The sequence below is a fragment of the Apodemus sylvaticus genome, chromosome 13, assembly GCF_947179515.1.
Source record: "Apodemus sylvaticus chromosome 13, mApoSyl1.1, whole genome shotgun sequence".
NCBI classification, from domain to species: Eukaryota; Metazoa; Chordata; class Mammalia; order Rodentia; family Muridae; genus Apodemus; species Apodemus sylvaticus.
Window position 1 is genome coordinate 21,776,931 of NC_067484.1, and position 23,650 is coordinate 21,800,580.

The 23,650-nt window shown below is 49.9% G+C and overlaps 1 protein-coding gene across 3 annotated transcripts in view; it reads right to left on the minus strand.

Moving 5' to 3' along the window:
* Positions 1 to 16,178: 16,178 nt before the first annotated feature.
* Dym (dymeclin) overlaps positions 16,179 to 23,650 on the minus strand; it is a 262,686-nt gene continuing 255,214 nt past the window's right edge. For all 3 annotated transcript variants that reach the window (XM_052155709.1, XM_052155710.1, XM_052155711.1), the window contains one exon: positions 16,179 to 16,587. In XM_052155709.1, the coding sequence (XP_052011669.1) occupies positions 16,438 to 16,587 (150 nt within the window). In that variant the 3' untranslated portion in view covers positions 16,179 to 16,437. The remainder of the gene's footprint in view (positions 16,588 to 23,650) is intronic.

Genomic DNA, 23,650 nt, shown 5'->3' on the forward strand with positions numbered 1-23,650 from the left:
CAGTCCCTTATTGGACTCTTTGTACACTGCTCCTGTGCTCCATCGGGCGGGCGTAGCGTCCAGGGCTCCATTGCAGATGGGCAATGGAGACTCAGAGAGGCTAGGAGTCAGGTGAGCAGCAAAACTGCAGGCCTAGTGCCTCGAGCAAGCTCCACTCTGTCCTGCCGCTTCCCTGGGAACATGCCTCAGCCGCGTCCACAGAGACAGATGTCATGGAACGTGCGGGACACGCACAGCTAAGACTTCTTCAGGAAGGCTTTTTTGTTTTTGTTTTTTCGAGACAGGGTTTCTCTGTGTAGCTCTGGCTGTCCTGGAACTCACTCTGTAGACCAGGCTGGCCTCGAACTTAGCTCGAACTCAGAAATCCGCCTGCCTCTGCCTCCTGAGTGCTGGGATTACAGGCGTGCGCCACCACCTCCCGGCTCAGGCAGGCTTTTTTGAGGTACAGATAGCAAGGACCTACAGACACTGCAGATCCCAGAGCCACTTTGGTCATACTTGAGACAGGATGAGGGTTAGGAGATTCGGGGTATTGTCTCAGAGACCCCCCTGAGCCCAGAAGCTGTGGTGAGCTGTGTCTCTTTGTGTGCCTCCTGTGCCCAGATCTGGGCCAGACCTCCAATGTCTCCCTTCCCAGGTTAAAGCTAGCTCAGTGGCCCTTGTCAGGGCAATGGGCTCACCCACTTGCCCGTGGGCCTTAGAGGTTCGGCTGGCAGCTTGGTGCTCTGCCTGGACACTCAGGGTCAGCTTCTCTGTGCTTTGGTCTCCATTTCTGTCAAGCCGCAGTTATAGACAGTGACCCCATAAAACAGTGGTTAGAAGTTCTTCCCAGCTCGCCCGGCTGACCCTGAGTCATGAGTGCTTTGTAGTACTGGGCGGTTGTGAGGAAGTCCTCCTTGTGCCCAGGGGAGTAAGCTACCTCAGGTCCAGCTACTTTGTCAAAGCTGCTTCTATAGCTTCCATTTGTCATTGTCGTATCTCTGGACCCACGGAAGATTGTGGCTGTTCTAAACCAGCCAACAAGGAAGGCTGTGGGCGTGTGGGAGGCCGGACCATCCGGTAACATTCCCTTGCGCAGGCCTGGGACCATCCATGGTGCACTCCTCTGACCCAGGGGCTCTGCTGGGGGTAAAGAGGCTAGAGGGCTCTGTGTTGTGTCTGACGGACCAGGTAGGGGTACTTTGTCAACTTTCATTACTCAGTAAGACAATCAGTTGTCATCTTATGTCTGTGAAAAACAGGCTCAGAGAAGTTAAGCAATATCAAAAGCTGCCCAGCATTAGGACCCAAACCAGGGCTGCCTGACTTCAGAATCTGGGATTTTCTTCTGCAACTTATTGACCAAGAGGAAGGCCTTGGTCCAGCCCCTGTAAGAAGCCTGGGGGTGGGGGGAACTTGGTCTGGGGTAGAAGAAGTAGGGAGGGAGGCTCACTACCAGCCCACTACCACTCTCTGAGGCTCCCTTGATCAGAAGAGGGAGAGGAGGCTGGCAGGAGCCCATGTGGGGGTTGCTATAGTGACAGAAGCAGGGAGATAGGCAGTTGCTGGGGCCAATTAGGACCCACAGAGGATGCGATCACTGTGGGGACTGTGCTCTGGCTTCACAGACCTGAGCATCTCAGAGAGATTGTGTTGCCACTTTAGCAACATGGAGTTATGAGCATGGAGTACAAGGGTTGTTGTTTTTTTTAAATTTATTTAATTTTATTTATATGAGTACACTGTAGCTGTCTTCAGGCATATACCAGAAGAGTGCATCAGATTGGGGTTTCAGGGGTCTGGAGAGATGGCTCAGCAGTTAAGAGCACTGAGTCTGGCTGGGTGGTGGTGGTGGTGGTGCACGCCTTTAAACTTGGGAGGCAGAGGCAGGTGGGTTTCTGAGTTTGAGGCCAGCCTGGTCTACAAAGTGAGTTCCAGGACAGCCAGGGCTACACAGAGAAACCCTGTTTCGAACAAAACCAAAACCAAAACCAAACCAAACCAAATCAAACAAACAAAAAAAGAGCACTGAGTCTTCTGAAGGTCCTGAGTTCAATTCCCAGCAAGCACATGGTGGCTCACAGCCATCTGTAATGAGATCTGACGCCCTCTTCTGGTGTGTCTGAAGACAGTTACAGTGTACTTACATATAATAATGAATAAATCTTTAAAAACACATTGGGCTGGAGAGATGGTTCAGTGGTTAAGAGCACTGACTGCTCTTCTTAAGGTCCTGAGTTCAAATCCCAGCAACATCTGTAATGAGATCTGACGCCCTCTTCTGGTATCTGAAGACAACTACAGTATAATTACATAAAACAGTAAATAAATCTTAAAAAAAAAAAAAAAGGAAAAACCAAACCAAACACCTTATGACATTACAGCTGAGCCCTATAAGTCTGTCCATTCAGCTTCTACAGGGCATGTGCATACCTGCCTGTGCACACACAGACACACCTACACACACACACACACACACACACACATACACACCAGGTTCCCCTTGGCAGGGAACATGGGAAGACCACAGGGCCCTCCTAGGCCATCCCTGTCACCAGCTTAGATAAGGAGCTGTGGGGACAAGAAGAGACTGTCCATCCCTCTTGCACCCTGAACTGCCGATACATGGGGTACAGGAGGCAGCAGGACACTGGGCTCCAGGCCCATAGCTTGTCAGACACACCTGGCCCGCTCACCCATCTGGCAGTCACCCAGGACCCTGGCAGTACCTTTGTGCCTCTAGCTGTGCCTTTCCTCCCTGGTCCTTCCACAGGAGGTGACCTCCCAAGAAGGACGTCCCACCCGAAGCCCCTAATACTCCATGCAGGGTTATCACAGTGGGAGCTGGCATGTAGCACTTGCTTAATAAATGTCTTCCCTGGGTTCCCAGGCAGAGGTGTACATATGTGTCTAAGTGTATGTGTGTATACACTGTGAGTATGTTTGTATATATGTGTACATGTGTTTATGTGTGCATGTGTTTGTGTGTTTTATATATGCACATGTGTATGCGTTTGTAAGACTGAACCCGAGGGCCACTGATGGCCTAGGTTGGCATCTGGAGCTCAGGGAAGCTCACCTCTCACCAGGTTCCATTACTCCCCACCCCTAAATCCCCCCTCCCAGTGACTCAGCCCCACAACCTGGGCTTAGCATCTGTCTGCCAACCATAGGGGCGAGAAAGGCAGAGAGGAGGTCAGGAGGTCCCAGGTCTAAGAGGAAGCTCCGGAGCTTTCTAGGCTCCAGGTCAAGGCAATGAGCTCTGAGAATTGCAACTCAGCTGCCACGCCCAGGGAGGAGACACGCCCTCCTCAGCCTGATCGCCGGGCCAGTGGTGGACAGGAACCATGAGCTCACCTCTCCTGGCTCCAGGCAGCAGCCCTGCCTACCTCTGGAGAATTCCATGACTCAGGTAATAGGGGTGGGGCTCAGCCAAAGTCTCAGAACCCAGGTCATGGTGTGGCGCTGTCCTGTCCCTGTGGTGTCTGTCTCTGGGAGGTGCACACTGGGTGTGGCCTGAACACTGTGGTCTATAGGGAAGGTCACTCTGAGAGAGCATGACACGCGGGGAACAGAGCTCTGGGCAGAGGGGCTGGAGGCTGTGATCGTCCTCATGGGTTGTTGTTGTTTTTTGTTTGTTTTGTTTTTTCAAGGCAGGGTTGGGCAGTCCTGGAACTCACTATATAGACTAGGCTGGCCTCGAACTCTGAGATCTGCTTGCTTTTGTCTCCTGAGTTAAAGATGTACACCATGTTGATGGGTAACTTCACAGTTTTTTGGAGGGAGGTCTTAAGTAACCGATTGCTACTCGGCTGCTCCCAACAGCCTCTTTGAGGATCCCACTGTCTGATTTCATCCCCTCTCTGCCGTTTCCAGGCCTCTCGAGCCCTGGTTCTATTTCCCTCGGAGGGTCTTTGCTATTCTGTGGTAGAGGAGTGTCCTGCATTAGGCACTGCCTTCATACAGCCATCCCAGTGAGCAGAGATGCTACAGATTACCAAGCAGCATACTTGTGGTGAGGGTGGTACAGAGGAAGGAAAACAGGCAAGTGACAGGCAGTCAAGTCAACAGCCAGTTAGTCAGAGCAGGCTGAGACAGCCCCTCTGAGGGCCTGAGGGACAGGGAGTCAGTGACTGGTGACCAAACAGACCTGACAGGCCTTTGTGCAGGCCTTGACCTTGGCCGCCCGAAGAAGCAGCGAGCAGGCCAGGTGGCTGCTCCTGTCTGAGGACGCAAGAGAAGGAACCAGTGCCCGGACTGCTAAACTGGAGCCCAGGAGCTGGGTGTATCCAGTTTGAATGTTAGCGTATGTGATGGGGGCCTGCCTGCTAGAAAGGACAGCAGGGAAATGTACTTACCAATGAAGGCCTGGTCAAGCTCAGGATAGCTCCAGTGGAAGTGGCTAAATTAAATTGTGCCCCACAATTCATGTGTTGAAATCTAGCCCTTCAGTACCTCAGCATAAGACTGCACTGGAGGCAAGTCTTTAGAGTAGTTTTTTTTTTTTGTGTGTGTGTGTGTGTGTGTGTGTGTACATGCCCTCAGAAGCCAGAAGAGGGTGTTGGAGTCCTTGGGGGGTGGGGTGGGGGTTACAGCACTTGCAGGCTAGCCAGTATGGGAGCTGGGATTCAAACTCTGGTTCTTAGGCTAGAGCAAGTGTTCCTAACCATTAGACATCTCTCTAATCCCTGGAGACGAGTCTTTAAATTCTAGAATCTTTTTTTTTTTCTGGTTTTTCGAGACAGGGTTCTCTGTGTAGCCCTGACTGTCCTGAAACTCATTCTGTAGACTAGGCTGGCCTCGAACTCAGAAATTTGCCTGCCTGTGTGTCCCAAGTGCTGGGATTAAAGGCATGCGCCACCACCGCCTGGCTGGAGATGAGTCTTAACAGAGGTAATTAGAGTAAAGTTGAGGTCACTTTGTGGATGTTAATATAGTGTGGTGAGTGTCCTTGTAAGACCAAACAGAGAGGGAAGTCAGTCCTTTTGGGAGTCAGTGAGGAGGACCCACCTATATACCCAAGGACAGAAACCAATCCCAAGGGGCCTGGGCCTTCCAGCTTCCAGAACCGAGGACGTGAAAGTCTTGTTCAAATCACCTTAAATGTGGGATTTTTTTTTTTTTTCAGGATGGTCGAGCACACAAACCTACATTTCAAGTGGAGGCAGGAGAAGGGTGCTTGAGTGGCGGGACTGTTCACAGAGGTTTTTAGGCCGTGCCTCTCATCCAAGGCAGATAGGCATTGTGTACACAGCCCCTCGACCCCTCTGTGGCAGTAGTGTACCCCAATCCCTTAGGAGACACCCCCACTGCCTGAGATATTGCTGCCAGCAAAGGTTATATGCTTACAGATATGCCTGCGGGCTGTTAGAGAGCCAGTTTTACAGACTTATTCTAAAATTGCCTAAACGATGTGGAACATAGCCTGCTTCGAAGCTGTGTACAGTCTGCAGTGGCTACCTCAGGTACATCTGGTTCTCTAGTCCGTGGACTGGAAGGTTGGTGGTGGTGCTGGGGCTCCCGTCCTCTGGTGGGGTGTCTGGGTGTGTTGCTTCCGCACCTAGGACACACACCCTGGGTAGTCTGGCTGAGGGGATAGGATTCTGCCTAGGGCACGCCCGTGCTACAGTACACATGCGGAGGTCAGTGGACAACTTTTTGGAGTTGGTTTTCTCCTTCTGTCTTGCAAGTGGAACTCAACTTTTGGTGCTTGCATGGTAAATGCCTTTGTCCCCTGAGCCGTCTGCGGGCCTAAGGCTGATCTCACCTGGGGCAGCAGGGACACTCCAGGCCCTGGACACAGGCTCTGCTGGGCCACAGAAGAAGGTTTCTTTTGTTTCCCTTGCCCTTACTCTGGAGACTGACTTTTCTGAGGCCTCATCCTTTGAGCTCTGGGCAGGGCTGAGTTTCTCGCTGTTTCTCCACCCCTACCCTGGGTTCTCCTTACCAAGTCCTTCCCTGAGGCTGTCAGGTGAGTTTAGGTCACCTGTCACTGTAAATCACATCTAATCTGTGAAGCACCTGTTGATAGGTATTTTATAAGGTGCATGTGAACCCCACCCCTACCCCCAGCCCTGCCCCTCGGCCCCTGTCTTCAGTATATACTGGACAGACAGGCCCCAGGCACACAGGTATCTACCCTGAGGTCAGGCCAGGCATGCAGGCTGCTCCAAGCAAGGCCTTCCCAGTGCTGTCTACCCAGAAAGAACCAACCCTAGGGTCAGCTGCTGTCTCCCGGAATGTGCAGGTGTGGTGAGAAGGATCCCAGGGGCTGGCGGTTGGTACCTCATCAGCCTGGTTTGTGCTGCCTGGCAAAGGCGGATTCTGAACCTGGCCTCGAAGGACCAAGCAAGCACCAGGGGTTGGGGAGTGAGGCTGGGGACCTGGGTGGGCAGGTCCCACACAGAGGCGGCCACAGAGCAAAGAGGGTCTTGGGGGACTGGAGCCCATCTCATCCTTGGCTGGTCACAGTATGGCAGAAACTAGGGGGCCATGAGGCGGTGGGGCACCCAGCAGGAAGCCTAGAGAAACGCTTCCATTCTGCTGGTCCCACAGGGATGCTGGGCCCCTCAGGAGCCAGGCAGCTGTGGAGAGTGACTGAGCCATGGCAGGGACAGATGTTTCCATTTTAGGGCTTGGGTCGTCATAAATTGTTTGTTCCCACCAAGCCCTGTTTCCTATTAAGCTGACTCTGGGAGATGGAGAAGTATCCGTGAGGTGAGCAGGGTAGCTCCTGGGTGTGCATGTTCCTGTGTGTGTGTGTATGTGTGTGTGTGTGTGATGGTGTACAGCTTGTATGTATGTGTACAGTGTACAGTTCATATATATATGTGTGTGTGCGTATGTAGCATGCAGCTTGTGTGCATGTATACAGTATGTATATGTATATATGTAGCATGCGGCTTGTGTACACATGTACAGCGTGTATATATACAGTTATATATATGTAGCATGCAGCTTGTGTGCATGTATACAGTATGTATTTATATACATGTATATATGAAGCATGCAGCTTGTGTGCATGTATATGTACAGTATATGTATATACATATATATGTATATGCCGCATGCGGCTTCTGTGCACATGTACAGCGTGTATATATACAGGTATATATATGTAGCATGCAGCTTGTATGCATGTATACAGTATGTATTTATATACATGTATATATGAAGCATGCAGCTTGTGTGCATGTATATGTACAGTATATGTATATATGTATGTATATGCAGCATGCAGCTTGTGTGCATGTATACAGTAGGTATATATATATAGCATGCATCTTGTGTGCATGTGTATAGTATGCAGCTCATATGTTTGTGTGTGTGTATGTATGTGTGTGTGTGAAGCCTGTGTGCACATACACTGCATACACTCTGAACGAGCTTCTCCTGCCCTTCCACAGGCACACACGCTTTGCCCTGGGATCTGTTCCTTTGCTCCGAGCAGCCTCAGCAGCTGTGGGTCCTAAGCGTGCCCAGGTATGCCTCTCCCAGCCCGCCTGGCCTCTGCTCACACCATTGCTGCTTTGCTTGCTGCCCACCCTGCCTTCCCTCTTTCCTTCCATAAAAGCTTCATCCGTGGACTTGGTACCCACTCTCCGGGGCTGTGGGATCCTGACCTCCTTGCTGTACTGATGGATCCTGCTCCTGGCCAACAGCTGTGTGAAGCAGGCCTGGGTATGGAAAAGTGAGGGGGGGCGCTCTGGAGAAGACCCCACTCTCTGAGTTGTGCTCTGGGTGAGATCAGACCTTGATGCAACAGGAGGAACTGTGGCAGCCTTCTTGTGACTGAGGGGAACAAGCAGAGACATCCCAGCATGACAGAAAGGCAGATCAGCTGCATTAGCCTTCCTGGGGTTTCTTATCAGAAAAGAAAACGCTGGATGTAAGCTACGGAGTGCTTCTCACCACTAGAAACCGTGAGCTGTTGCAGCGCCCAATAAACACTTCTTCAGGATTCATTCAGGGAGAAACCCGAATCTCTCTCCTCAGAGAACCTGCATCTCACAATTCAAATGTCCTAAGGTACTGTGGCTCAAGAGGCCCCGCGTAGTGGGCTTTCCTGACAGGAGCCACTAGGAAGCCGAAGGCTTTACTGACCTGCAACCCGATCCACACAGGCTGTGTCTCCTTCAGCAGCGCCACCTGGCTGAGGTGGGAGACAGCACTCTAGCATCAGCTGGGGCCTTGTGGCAAGGTAGGCCCTTGGTTCCTGGGTGACTGCCCTCCAGCCACACAGATGGATGCTGAGTGCAGGGTGCAGAGCACAGGGCGTCTCCTCTGCCTGTCCATCATCCACACCTGCCCAGAAACGAAGAGGCTCCTGCTCAGGAGGACGTGTTTACTGGAGACACTACGGGTCCCTGTCTTAGGCTCTCATTATGCAGTGGCAAAGTCTCCGGTCTTGTTTAGGAAGGAGGGCCAAGGAGCACACAGTACTCTGGTAGCAACAGGCTGGGTCTTGGGTTTATCTTTTCTGGGGGCAGGCATGTGCGGGGCGGGGTGTATGTCTCTGGAAACAAGGAAATGTCTGGAAGCTGGGATCAGATGGAGAGGGATTTAAGTTTCTAGAGGTGGAAAGCACCCCATTTTTGCTTCGCAGCCTCTGTTTCCCTCTTGGACCAGCACATGGAGCCCCAGAACCCCGGAGCTGCACAGTCATGGTTTGAATAGACTTGCCAGACACAGGTGTCTGGTAGGCCAGTGTATGGAAGCGTCTGGCAAGGCCTCAGCGAGGTGCGTAGAGAGATAGCGCGACAGTAGGGAGCATTGATTGGTTGTTCTTCCAGAGGACATGAGTTCAACTCCCAGCATCCACATGGGTACTCACAACTATATGTAACCTAGTCCCTGGCTGGCCTGGAACTACTGTGTAGACCAGGCTAGCCTCAAGTGCAGAGATCCATCCCCTTGACTCTGCCTCCTGAACATTGAGATTAAAGATATGCCCCATTATACCCGGTCTGAGACCCTGTTACACACACACACACACACATACACACACACACCAAACAAACTAAAAAACCAACCAAATGAGTTCAAGGCCAGCCTGGTCTGCAGAGTGAGTTCTAGGACATTTAGGGCTACACAGAGAAACCCTGTTTTGAAAAGCCAACAAAAACAAAATGAAACAAAAAACCAACCAACCAAAGCCATCATCAACAACAACAACCATAAGCAAACAAGAATAAAATGGGATTGGTTGCCAGCTCTGGGACTGTCCCAGTCCTGGACCACTGTGTCTATTAACTGCAGCCCCCATCACAAGTGGGACATCTGCGCATGTCTTGTGTGAATCAGGGGAGGAGACTCATTTCCTAAATTCAAACTTTGAGAGGGCTGCGCTTCATAATTACCCAAAGCCAGGCTGCTCTCTTGCTGGAATGAGTCCAGTAGGCTTTCTCATGTGTCTCACACGCTGGGTCAGAACCTGTTTTTAAGCCTCTGTTGTAAGCATTGATACCCAGAGGCTGAGACCAGAAACCAGAGCCATCTGCCCAGGTACTGGCCTGGAGTTCAGAGGTTCAAGGCTTCAGGGAATCATACTTTTGTACCATAAAAAAAATTTGTAGCAAAAAGACAAAACAAAACAACAAAAAACCTACTTAGCGCCTCCGAAAGATCTGCTCATCAATACATTTATTTATAAATTAAACTGAAATAATATTTAACTCATTAAGAATATGACAGCAAGGAACCCATCAGTGCGATAGTGAAATATTTCCACAAAGAATGATTTTAAGACAAACGAAAGCGTTCATGGGAAGGAAGGGGCATTGCTTTGCCTTTGCACGTCCTGGCTGTTTTACTAGAAGACAGCTGGATTTTCCAGCCAGTTTTTTGTCTGGTTTGTTTCTGTATCTCGAGCTCCATGCAGCTTCTGGAAAAAAAAAAGTCACCAAAGCCTCGAAAGAATGAAAGTGAATTAACCTAACAACTGATAATGAAGACAAAGGGGCCGCCCCCAGGTCCTGGGTGGGCAGGCATTCGGAAAACAGCCAGACGCAGCGAAGGTTCCCAGACTTCACTGAGACACGCAACAGCAGCTTTAAATTTATAAATAGTTTACTTCTGGAACTTTCTGTGACTATTCCCAGGCAGAGGTAACTGGCGGGTGCGGGGCCACTGTGTTGTCATCCATTCATACGTTCTTCTGGTGGTCGCCACTGGGGCGTTTCCAGTCCTGAGTTACTGTGGCAGATTCTACTGTGCGCACTTTTGAACATATCTCTTGGTACCCGTGTAAGCACTTCTGGGCATCTTTCGAGTGCGGGCAGTGCTGGGTCTCTGAGCAGTTTCAACTGTGGTCGACAGTGTGAGGTTTTCCTGACCCCAGTTCTGCATGTGGTGCAGGAATTCTTTTTTGCCCCCCCCTCCCGTTTTCACCAGTGTGTGATGCTTTGGGGACCAATAAGGAGTTTGTTCATTTTGTTCAAAAATCTAAACACATGCTTTCCTGATGCATGTGTGACCTGCAAACACCACACATATGTAACATGTGTAACATGTTCATGATTGTGTTTGGTATATGTGTACACCCACCACTGTGATCAAGAAGACAATCTGTCTTTGTCTGGAGTGTATTCAAGTGCTGGGGTTTAAGTGTGGCCTGTAAAACATGCTGAAATCTATGCTTTTAAAAAAAATGTAGGTAGCTTTTATTCTTTTTTTTTTTAAGATTTTTTTTAAAGATTTATTTATTATTATATGTAAGTACACTGTAGCTGTCTTTAGACACACCAGAAGAGGGTGTCAGATCTCATTACAGATGGTTATGAGCCACCATGTGGTTGCTGGGATTTGAACTCAGGACATTCTGGAGAGCAGTCAGTGCTCTTAACCTCTGAGCCATCTCACCAGCCCTAAAGATGAGAGTGCAGAGTGGTATGACTCTACACGGTTTTTTTTTTAAAGATTTATTTATTGTTATATGTAAGTATACTGTTGCTGTCTTCAGACACCCCAGAAGAGGGCATCAGATCTCATTATGGATGGTTGTGAGCCACCATGTGGTTGCTGGGACTTGAACTCAGGACCTTTGGAAGGGCAGTCAGTGCTCTTAACCGCTGAGCCATCTCTCCAGCCCCTTAAAGAATTTTTAAAATTTATTTTATGTATGAGTACACTGTCAGTGTCTTCAGACACACCAGAGGAGGACATCTGATTGCATTATAGATGGTTGAAAGCCACCATGTGGTTCTGGGAATTGAACTCAGGACCTCCTGAAGAGCAGTCAGTGCTCTTAACCACTGAGCCCTCTCTCCAGTCCTGTGCTATTTTCTTTTCGAGATGAGGTCTCACTGTGAACGCAGGCTGGCTCTGAACTCGCGTCCCTCCTGTTTTCTGACACCCAGTCACAGCTCCCCTCCCGCCATGACACTTTCTCCTACTTCGATGGATCTTGTGGGATTCACCAAGCCTCAGTCCTTTCAAACAACGTTCCACTTTGGTCCCTTTAATTTCTTTTGTGTCCTGTATCAGTAGTTTCGGCTTTTTCTCTTTTCCTTTCCTTTCTCTTCCTTTCCATCCTTCCTCCCTCCCTCCCCCCCCCCCCCCCACTGGGTCTCACTATGTAGTTTGGGTGTCCTAGAATTTATTTACTATGGAGACCAGGCTGGCCTTGAACTCACAGCGAGGGCAGCTGCTTTAATAACTGATGTTTAACCTTTGCTCTTCTTTGATAAGCATTTAGCAACACACATTTCTGAATACAGTTTTAGCTGCACCCACGCGATTTTCTTCATTAGTTTTTTTTGTTTGTTTTTGTTTTTAATTTAAATTTGGGGAGGCAGGATCTCATGTGACTCATGGTGGACCTGCTACTTTCCTGAGGATGGCTTTGAACTTCTGCTCCTCTGATCTTAACCTCCTGAGTGCAGAATTATAGGCTCTTGTCATCCATAACTGGTTTTCTATGGTGGTAGTGACTGCCTCTCATGAGCTCTAGGCAAGCGATCACTATTGCCTGGTCTCTGTTAGTATTTATTTATTTATATATTTATTTATTTTGAGACAGGGTTTCTCTGTACAGCCATAGCTATCCTGGAACTCATTCTGCAGACCAGGCTGGCCTTGAACTCAGAAATCCACCTGCCTCTGCCTCCCAAGTGCTGGGATTAAAGGCGTGTGCCACCACTGCCTGGCTACATCTGGGTTTTAAAAATGTTTTGTTTTTTAAATTTATGGTATATGTGTGTGTGTGTGTGTGTGTGTGTGTGTGTGTGTGAGAGAGAGAGAGAGAGAGAGAGAGAGAGAGAGTTTATGCACACCTTGTGGGGCTATAGCCACAGAGACAAGAGAGAGAGACAGATCCCCTGGAGCTAGAGTTATAGGCTGCTGTAAGCAGCCCAGTGAGGGTGCTGGGCACGTGAGCCCTCTGCAAGAGCAGTAAACATAACCGCGGAGCCATCTCTCAGGTTGAGGGAATCTGTGGTTTGGACGCAGTGATCACAGCTATGACCTGTGACTGATGTACTTGGATCTCTTCTGGGTGTTTCTGGTTTGTAATTCCCGTGATTCACTTGGTCTGGTCTCTGGAGACTGAGTTCCTTCTGGTTGTGGTGAGTAGGAAGAACTTAAGTCTAGGTTATGGTTGTTTCCTTTTGGGCTTGGTAGCTGGGGGTACAGGTGCCTGGGTTCTTTGGTCCTCACGCAGCCTCACTCAGGTGCTTGAGCAATCCGGCTAATCCATGAGGTTAGTCCAGAAATAGCAGTGCAAGTGCAGGAAAACCAAACCATGTGTCCAGTAACTTAAAAATCTTACCAAATAGTTACAAAAAGCGCCCGGAGCCATCTCAGAGCCAACAGGACAGTGACATGCCACCTGCCCGGGGACACAGGGACATGTCATTCCTTTAGCACTTCATGCTCACTGGTTCCATTTTTAAACATTTTGCTTTGTGTGTTTTGTCTTCGTGTATGTATATGCGACACGTGTGGTCAGAAGAGAGTATTGGATCTCCACGTGCAAGAGTTACAGCCGGTTGTGAACCGTCACATAGATGATGGAACCTGAACCTGGGTCAGCAACAAGGGCTCTTCAGCAGGAGCCAGTTCTTCAGCCTCAGTTCCTGTCTCACACATGGCCAGTGTCGGGAATTCCAAGGATGGCGGTGCACAGTTACTGACAGGCTGGTTACTGACCTGAATCTTGTTTCTGAGTACTTAGGTGATGTAACCTCAGGTCCGGTGCTGGGAGATGAAATGCTGGTGAGTCTTCCTTGCTTTGGGATGTGTGTGTGTGTGTGTGTGTGTTTTCATTCTTTGCTATTTTGAGACAGGGTCATTTTGTGCAGCCCTGGTCCCTGGCTTTCCTGGAACTCTGTGTGGTGTGCAGTAACAGTGTCTCACCACGTGGCCCTGTCCAGTCTTGAACTAACAGAGATCCGTTTGCCTTTGTCTCCTGGGTACTGGGATTAAGGATGTGCACAACCGTGCTGGCTGCAATCACTGCTTATCTCTGGAAAAACCAGATGGTTATTTCCATCATATGTAAAAACAGAGGTCAATTTTTACCTTTTCAAGAACACAGGATAAGCCGGGCGTGGTGGTGCACGTCTGTAATCCCAGTACTTGGGAGGCAGAGGCAGGTGGATTTCTGAGTTCGAGACCAGCCTGGTCTACAGAGTGAGTTCCAGGACTGCCAGGGTTATACAGAGAAACCCTGTCTTGAAAAACCAAAAAAAAAAAAAAAAAAAAAAAAAAAAAAAGAACAGGATAATCTTGTGTGATTTCATTTCATAAACACACACACACACACACAATTTTATTATTTTTTTGTGTGACTGAGTGTCTTCTGTGTGTGTATGTGCATCACAGAGGTCAGAAGAGGATGTTGGATCCTGCAACTGAGTAGCAGACGATTGTAGGTGCAGGGAACTGAACCCTGGTCCTTTGCAAGAGCAGTACTTTTTATGGCTTTTAACGACTAAGCCATTTCTTCAGCCCCTGATACCTTTTTGAGGCCAGCCTGGTCTACAGAGTAAGTTCTAGGACAGCTAGGGGGGCTACACAGAGAAACCCTGTCTTGAAAAATCCAAGAGAGAGAGAGAGAGAGAGAGAGAGAGAGAGAGAGAGAGAGAACTAGCCAGTGATTGCAGAACTGAGGTAGGCCATGGCACAGCTGGGAACCTCCGTCTAGTGGAGCACCAGGTGGGTGGTGCCCCGAGGGAGCTCCAAGCCCATGAGCTAGGAGCGTGGGTCAGTAGGAGGAAGCACTTGGGCGAGTGCACAGGGCACCTGAAGCCAGGGGGCTGGGGTAGAGTCTTTGTAGGCACTGTGCCCTATCACAGCCATGGGCTGGGGGACTGTAATTCCTGTTATAGAAACTACCAGTCCTGTAGCTGCTGTCCCACACCTGCTTAGTCCCTAGATTACCAAAGAAGATGCTGTTTCACATGACACAATTTTTTGTTTTGTTTTGCCTACAGGAAAAAGAAGCAAATTAGAACACACTGAAAACAAACGAAAGCTGTCAATCATTTCCCTGGGTAGGAAATCCACATCGCCGTTTTGCCTGAAAGGCTGACCAGGCCATTCCACCTCAAGCTGCCTTGCTCTCAGAGCCAACTGACAAATCAGTGCCGGGGGGGGAAAAGCCCTGCATCTGTGGTCACAAGTGAGTTGTACCGCGAGAGTCCTAGCCATTCCTGGGAACTCGTATCTGGAGGCAGGAGGATGGCTGCCCTGGGCCTGCACCCACCACACCAGAGAAAGGCTCTAGTCTCATCTACTCCAGAAAACAATAAGGAACTGCCTGACTCCCTGAAAACCAGGGAAAGAAGGCTCAGTCTGGCTCACCTGGGGAACCACCCATGGGGCATGCATGTGGTACAAACCGTGATGGCGGCCCTCAGCCGGGGATGGGGGGGGGGAGATGAGGACAGACAGAAAGGCTGCCCCTAGGAGACCTACAGGGTGAACAGAGACTGACATACTGCATCTTGAAATGCACAGCCATGGAACCTTGGCGCCTGACGCTCCGCTCAGCACAGCCTTGGGTGTGTGGGACCAGATTCGTGGCCCCAGAACACTTTTCAGTCAGAAACAAGGAGAGAAAGGCATTTCCATCCCACATGAGATACTGGCTTACTAAGCGGCTCTCCTCTTGTTTATCCCGTTGACTTGGTTGAAGGAAAAAGGCTGCTTTCTAGATTAAGCTTTCCTCACTGTGTAATATGGAGTAGATACTTAATTTTGCTTGACTCCAGAAGAATTCCTGTTACAGTTCCAGAGGTCAACCCTCCAAAACAAAAAACAACAACAAAAAAAACTGTTTAATCTCTTTGGGCAAGGTCTGTGTCATGTTGGCAGGTAGAGTGTTTATGAAATTTTGTGCTGCCAAGAGGCATGCAAACCCACACATGTATATATTATATCCACACTGGCATATGCACGCACACACATACACATATATACACACATGCACACATTCATGCACACAGACACATAAGAGAAGATGTGTGACTAAAACAAACATTTTCAATATTTGAGAAATAGAAAAAAATATGTGTAGGCTGGGTGTGGTGGCTCGAACCTGTAATCACTGCACTCAGAGGAGGCTGAGACAGGATTGCTGTGAGTTCGAGGCCAGCCTAGGCTCCTTGGTGAGTTTCAGCTCATCAAGAGCTACAGTGTGAGAACATGCCTTGAGGGCAAGGCAGGGCTGCAGAACCGGCAAGGCGGTTACAGGCACCTGCTGCTCTTCTGGAGGAACTGGGTTCCGTTCCCAGAACCCACAGGGCAGCTAACCACGTCTGTAACTCCACTTCCTGTCTGACACCCTCTTCTGACTTCTGTGGGCACCAGGCCTGCACATGGTGCACACATACACATAGAGGCAAAACCTTGTACACACAGAATAAAAATAAATCTATGGGCTGGAGAGATGGCTCAGTGGTTAAGAGCACTGACTGTTCTTCCAAAGGTCCTGAGTTCAATTCCCAGCAACCACATGGTGGCTCCTAATGGTATGTAACAGGATCTGATGCCCTCTTCTGGTGTGTCTGAAGACAGTGATGTACTCACATTAAACAAACAAACAAACAAACAAACAAACAAATAAATAAAAGAAATCTAAAACCAATTTTTTTTTAAAAGGGGAAATGGTGTGTGCTGTTGATGTGTCTGTTGTATGCATAAGGTCCCAATGTCTTGGGACAGCTCTAGATTTTCAAAGTTTAAAAATAAGTCACAAGTTGAACAGCATGTTTCCCGTTTATTTTTGTCTCACCCTTGCAGTACAATCAAAGCGTAGCGAACTACTGCTAACTGGGAGTCCCCCAACAGTCACAGTGTGTGAGGGGAGCACGTTGTGTGACCCTCTGTGGCAGAAGACACACTGGGCGTGCAGTCTGCTTCTGCTGGGCGGGGCGGGGTGGCGGGGTGTGTGCGTGTGTGTGTGTGTGTGTGTGTGTGTGTGTGTGTGTGTGTGTGTAGGCATGGCTGTGTGCGGCTTCAGTCCGAGTCCATGGCAAACAGCTGGATGTCCTGCGGGTTCCAGTACAGGCCCACTGCTGAGTTGTAGACCAGAGACCAGACGTAAGGGATGAAGAACTCCTCAGGCTGCTCTTCCTCCACATATTTGAATTTCAGTTCTGGAAACTTCTGCAATGAGAACAAGATGACTTTTTATGGACAAGCACAAGCAGTGGAGTGCGTACGGCAAGTCCCTTCCCTAAGTGCTCACAGGCCGAGTACAGGCCTTTCACAAATTCTGACGGGCAAATGGCTTCTGGGCTGGGAGAATATAACTCGCCTGCTGTGCTGGCTGGTTTTATGTCAACTTGACATAAGCTAAAGTCATCTGAGAGGAGGAAACCTTATCTAAGAAAATGTCTCCATAGGACCAGGCTGTAGAAGCCTGTAGATCATTTTCTTAATTCGTGACTGATGGGGGAGGGAGGGGCAGACCATTGCAGATGGGGTCATCCCTGGGATGGTGGTCCTGGGTTCTATAAGAAAGCAGGCTGAGCTGGGCGGTGGTGGCGCCCGCCTTTAATCCCAGCACTCTGGGAGGCAGAGGCAGGCGGATTTCTGAGTTTGAGGCCAGCCTGGTCTATAGATGAGTTCCAGGACAGCCAGGGCTACACAGATACACAGAGATACCCTGTCTCGAAAAAACCAAATCCAAAACACCAAAAAAAAAAAAAAAAAAAAAAAAGAAAAAGAAAAAGCAAGCAAGCAAGCAGGCTGAGTAAGCCATGGGGAGCAAGCCAGTAAGCAGCAGCACCCCTCCTCGCCCTCTGCACTAGCTCCTGCCTCCAGGTTCCTGCTATTTTTTGAGTTCCTGTCAACCGTTGTATGGAACTGTGAGTGAAACAAACCCTTTGCTCTCTAAGTTGCTTTGGTCATGGTGTTTCATCACAGCAATAGAAACCCTAGCTAAGATGATGTGACCTTAGCTGGTTTGCTGAGGAGGGACCTAGAGGAGGTGGGGTAAATGGAGGCAGGTCTCTGCTGGGTGGCAGACAAGGCAAATTTCCTCTCTCCTGTTCAGGGTCAAGGCCTGGCTCTACTTGAGAGACTTGGGAAGTGGATTATTTTGGAGGTGAGAATTGTCCCTCAAACATTCTTAGCCTTCTTCAGACTGTATAAAGTTCTCTGAGACATACAGATGTTGGGTATGGGCAAGTGCTTGTTTCAGCGGTCCTGTTAATCCAGCTGTGTGATAAATTGTTAACACTTGAGGGATATTTATTTATTTATTTATTTATAGAAAGTCCTGACCATGAACTGAAGAGGGAGGCAGGCCGTGGCTAGGAAACATGTGGCTCCGAGTCTGCCCTCAGCCTTAGCCTCCTGGGGACTGAGAGGCTGAGGTCTTCCTCTCAGAGCTGTGGGAAGCCCAGGGCTGGTTCTGTGCATCCCCTAGAGCCCTGCAGCATTCTCCATGGCTTCTGAGCAGGCAGGTAGTGGCCTGAGGGAGCACTTACCATTGTACCACAGCACCAGGACGCAGCTTCTAGCTCTAATGTTATTCCTGACCTCGTCATCTACCTGAGAGAGGCAACTTCTCCCCGCAGCCTGAGGAGAAGCTGGGGTCTACTGACAGCCTTTTGCGTGGCCCCCACCAAGGAGGTTCCATGTGGTAGTCCCTGCTGCAGGCAGTGTCGGGAGAGCAAGGACAACCCCGGGGTCATAGATTGTAGGTGGAAGGCTGAAGGTGGAGGCCAGAAAGAAGAGGTAACAAGGTATCCACTCTCACCCGGGCCACACCCACCCACTGCCACTGCTTCTCCTGTGCTCTGGCTCAGAGACTAGTGCTTGCTGGAGCTGCATCCTGGAGTACTAGGAGGTGTTCAAAGCTCACTGTGTCAGCGAGCTAATCCCCAAGCATCGAGCAAGCCCTAGACTCACAGACAGACAGGAGAGCCCTACAGATCATCTCCCTGAATCTTATCACAGAGCACATTTGTTTACTCTGGTGTCTGCTGCTTGGTGCCAGGAGGCCTGAGTGGGCTGGGGCCTAGGGGTGTAGCAGTTCCTGTTGGCACAGGAAGGACACGCTCATGGAAGGAGGGGCAAGCAGCAGTGGGGACAGCAGTGAACATTCCACCCAAGGCGTGCACGCGTGTGTGTGCATGTGTGTGTGTGTGTGTGCGCGTGTGCGCGCGTGTGTGTGAGACGCTGCAGGGCCTGCTGTGGTGGTGTGGTGGATGTCGTGGGAAGCATGTCCCCAAGGACAGCAAACGTAGTCCCAGGCAAGCCATGCCGAGGGGTCTACACGGCAGCAGGGAGGGTCCACACTAGTAGGTGGGGTCTGGAGCTGGGACACCAAAGACCCCTGGAGTCTACACTAAGGCCTTGGGAGTGGTGGAAGGGTGTGAAGAAGGGTCAGCATGGAGAGAATGCCCTGTTCAGTCTCCATCCCAGTGTGGGAGACTGAGACCCGTGGTTTCCTAGGGAGGTGGAAACTTCAGTCTGAAATAAAACCCCATACCTGGGAGATTCCTCGATGTAGGAAAGGGAGGTTTGGGCAGACAAGGTGTATGTATACACACATACACAAATGTACACATATACATACAATGTTTGTGTGTGTGTATGAGACAGAATAATGCAGACTGAAAACACCCATGAGTCAGATCCCCAGGGTTTCAGAATGATTTAAGAGGGACAGAGTTAAACAGAGTTAGATTATTTTGTGGCTAGGGGAGCTCTGAGTTACATTTTGAAAATTCAGAATGTTTTTTTTTTGTTTTTTTTGTTTTTTGTTTTTGGGTTTTTTGAGACAGGGTTTCTCTGTATAGCCCTGGCTGTCCTGGAACTCACCACTGCCCAGCCAGAATGTTCTTAAAGAGGACACTAGCGCACGTCATATGCAGTTGGTTCTGCATGCTGTGCTGCAGGAAAAGCAGCTCCTCACTGTTTGACCCCAGTGTCATGGGAGTATGGACAAGAACCCACCATTGCAGGGACAATCTGTGGAAAATTAGATCTGTAGTAACAGGGCACAGCCGGAAGCACCACTGAGCCGTGGTCCTCACGCGCCATTCAGGGAGTGCTCCCAGCACCGCGTTGGGCCAGACTGCATAACAGCCTGTGAGGCCGAGTCACCCTCCTAACAGAAGGGCCACCCAGGGTCAGCAGGTTCTGTGCCCACCTCAAGGACACAGAGCCTGTGGCCCCATCTGACTGGGTGAGGTCGGTTTGCAAGGAGCCTCTGGATTTTAGGCATTCTGCTCCTGTGGTGAGCTGCAGTTCTCTGAGGCACCACTGAGGATTAGCTCCGGGCAGAACTCGGTGCACGCTTTCCTTACAACGCCCTGAATTTCTGTGTGGTAATGAAGCCATTAAGCAGCACAGGCCTTTGTTGTCAGAATTAAAAACCATGTGGTGGCACACGCCTCTAATTCTAGCACTTAGGAGGTAGAGGCAGGCAGATCTCTTGTGGGTTCTCAGGCCGGCCAGCCAGGGCTACAAAGAGAGACCTTGTCTAAAAACAAACCAAACCAAATGACTCAAGGGGGTGGGGCCTCTTCTCCATACAGTGGCACGTGGGGGAAGGTTTCCTGAGAAGGTCTTGAAGGAACATGAGGTGACCTCTGTGAGCCCACTTCTTATGTCTGAGGAGTCTGGAACTGCTCACACAGCTCAGCTGCCGAGAGGGAGGCAAGAGCTATTACTAAGCTATTGAGTGTCACCAAAGGCACCCACCCTCACAGCACTGGGAAATGCCTGTGACTGTCCTGGAAGGATGTGACGGAAGGGTGTGAGGAAAACAGAGTCCTGAAGTCTGGAGGCTGTGGAAATGGAAAAAGCAGCCAGCATCCCTGGGTGGCCTGTCACACCAACAGTTACAAACTGGAACCCATCTCGCCCTCTACAAAGGTACAAGGTGGGGACTGTCTGTCTCATCTGGAGCAAACTATTCAGCAAGAACCAGCCAAAGCTCCCACGTACTGTGTAGTCTCACTGTCGGGGAGTCTACCCTGGGGATGTAAAACTACAGCACTCAGAGGACGAGCTGTCAATGGCGGACCTGGGTAGACTTCATTATGAAGTTAGTATTCAAGGTGAACAATGGTTATTGCAGGACAAGTCCTCCCTAATAACTTAGTAATAATCCCCAGCACTAGAGGCAGAGGCAGGGGATCTCTGCGTTTCAGACCATCCTGGTCTATATAGTGAGTTCCAGGCCAGCCAGAGCTACAAAGCAAAGGCCACTCAAGCTACGTTAGCAGTTCTGAGACTACGGCAAGGCAGTTTCTAGCTGCCTTGATTACATTAACAGGCATATTACAATGTTCTTAGATACCTGTTTAATCTCTGAAGCATCGAGAAAAACCATTCAGAAGGCATCATTTGAGCTTCCCCTCTTGTCTCTTTTCTTCTTCCCCCCCCTCTTCCTTTACAGACATTTCCCAACACATATAAACACAAGACTAAAGGCACAGCTGTGGCTGAGGAGCGCCCAGACCCGAGTTTACGAGGAAAAGTCTGCCTTTATTAGTTGTGACTCTGGAAGTCTCAGCCCGCTCATCCCCAGGCTCTTAGAATACAGTTTGGCACTAATCTCTGAGATTTTGCATTTAACTGTCTGAACTTCCTAGCTGAGCGTCTAATGAGGTAAGCCATGTGATGACAGAAAGGCCTTGCGGAATGTCTAACCGAGCGGGCATCCAGAGAATGCTGGCTGTTGTTACTGACAGAACAATGACCAGTAAGAGACCAGGGATACTGGGATGGATGCAAGTCTGTTTCTCCGTGCTTCTCCCCGAGGTGGGTACCGGCCTCCCTGCAGAGAAGTGTTGAGCAATGGCTCCTACACTGGGCTCAGGCCACAGACGTTTCTAAGGAACAAAGCCACTAAAGTCACTAAAGTCACTGAGAGGACATGGGTCTGGAGAACAACCTTGGCCTTCCCTCAGAAGCTGGCCAGTGGGAAGGGAGAGTGACCCTGAGGCAGGTTTACAGTTACAGTGATGTGACAGGGGCATTTCCTACCGTGTATGTGAAATTTGGACCATGACACAAGTATTCATAAGATTATGTGACATCCCCAGCAACATCCAAGATGGAGCTGGGGTGGGAAGCAACAAGTTCTCTGAGCTTCATGGGACCTGACGGATGGGGCTAGATCAGGGGAGGAGCCTGCAGGAACAGCCCAAGGGATGGGATGTGACATCAACTGGAGTGACTTACACACAGAGACACACACATGCACACACACACACACATGCAGACACAGGAACACACAAATAGGTGCGCAGACACACACACACAGACACACACACAGACACACACACAGACACACACACACAGATACACACACAGACACACACAGACACACACACACACACACACACACACAGAGCAGATACCTATGTTCCTTGAATCACTCATTGTCCTGGGATTCAACTGGTAATGTTCAGGGGCAATTCTTCTAACTGTCTTAAGACCAAGACAGTATTAAGCTGTTGTTAAGTAGCTCCGTGATCTGGGAACTGATGGCTAAGTGGCCTCCAGGGTTTGGGCCCTGCCTGCTGTCTGGTGAAGATTTAATCATTTTACAGACAGCGTTTGTAAGCTATCGTCCACTTGGTGTGCTCCACAAGGTCACCGGGAAGTCGAAGGCAGAGATGGAACAACACGGCAATGTCAACATATTGCCATGCCCAGGAAAAGCCTGCTGGACACAGCACACATGGCTCTAAGACCACAGCATAGTGCTGTGTGTGTGTATGTGTGTGTGTGTCACCTGAAAGCACAGGTGAAATCCCGTCTACTGGAATGTGTTATTTGTAAGCCTGGTTGGCTGAGGACTCTGGAACAGCAGATAACATGCAAAATGGTTGAGTTTTCAAAATGCCATTCGGCAGCCCGAGGCACGGGTAGCAGCTCTCCATGCGCTGGTCCCCACCACCACAACCTGCCTGTCTGGTTAGCTACAGAGCCTTGAACAGAAATCCTTAAGACCACGTGCTTCTCCAAGATGTCTTAGAATGCTCAAGAGCCAAGGAAAGGAAAGACAGAAGGCTTTGTTTAGAGCTAAAGACACCAGGGACACATTTTATCGGGATGCAGTCCACGAAATGTCATGTCTATAACATCAACAACCCAGAGAGAGGCATCCTTCCCTGTGCAAGCCCATGAAGAACAATAATGCCATCCTGTGTGGCTGAGGGGCGTCCAGCGTCCTCACTGGTGGGGGGGATGCTATGTGGCAGCTGCAGGCCAGCTGTGGGTGAGTCCCAGCTCTGACGTCAGCCCAGTGCGTCACGCTCTCCTCCCGTACTCTGCTCCTCTGGGCCCTCTCAGGCCTCCGCTGTGGCTCCTGTCAGGGACTTTTGGGTTACTGTGTCCTGAGGAGTGCTGGAGAGGGACAAGGGAACTGCCAGGTAGGAGCCCTGGCTTTTACACTTCTCTGCAAGATCCCCGACCTGTGGCTTGGTTCTGAAACTAGAGAAAACCCATCTCCAAAGTCTGAAGTTTGGTCTCCGTCCAAAACCACTTACAACGATCCAGTTGTTTTAAATTTTGGAGCCAGAGGAAACCTTAGACTCTCAAGTGGGCCAGAACTATTTTTTTTTATCAGCTCCAGTGAAATCAACCTACCACAGTGGGACATCCGGACGCTCAGCTCAGCGACAAAGCACAAGTCTGAGGTGGCAGTGAGACTTGGTTACAGCTGGCGCGCCCAGCGCCTACATGCAGCCTGTCTGTTGTCAGTCATGTGATCCAGAGAAAACCCACAGGAAGTCAGTGAGCAGATGTAGGGTCCAACTGTAATAAGTTTATTACCACAGAAGTTCAGTGAGATTTCCAGCTCCCACCTGAAGTCTCTACAGATAGCATCAGATACCCAGCAGCAGCTGGCAAGGCTCCAGGAACTTAACGCTATTCACAATCAAACGGCCACGCGGCGCACTGAAGAGTTTCCTGCACATAGTAAGTGGGGTAGACAAGCAGATGGTGGCCACTGGGCCCACGACAGCCAAAACTGCCTGGCAGCTGTGGGGACTGGCGCAGTGGACTGACCAGCAAGCCGTTCCTAGGGCTGGTTTATGGTGGGCAGCCCGTTCACACAGTGGAAAAGTGGCCTCACGAGCCTGTCACAGGACAGCAAAGAAGTTCCTTGTGAAGTTCGTGGCTGCATTACAGGATGTGGGCTCTATAGCCTCCCATCACCCGCTACATGAGACCATCTGGCCCTACCTTTTCCCCC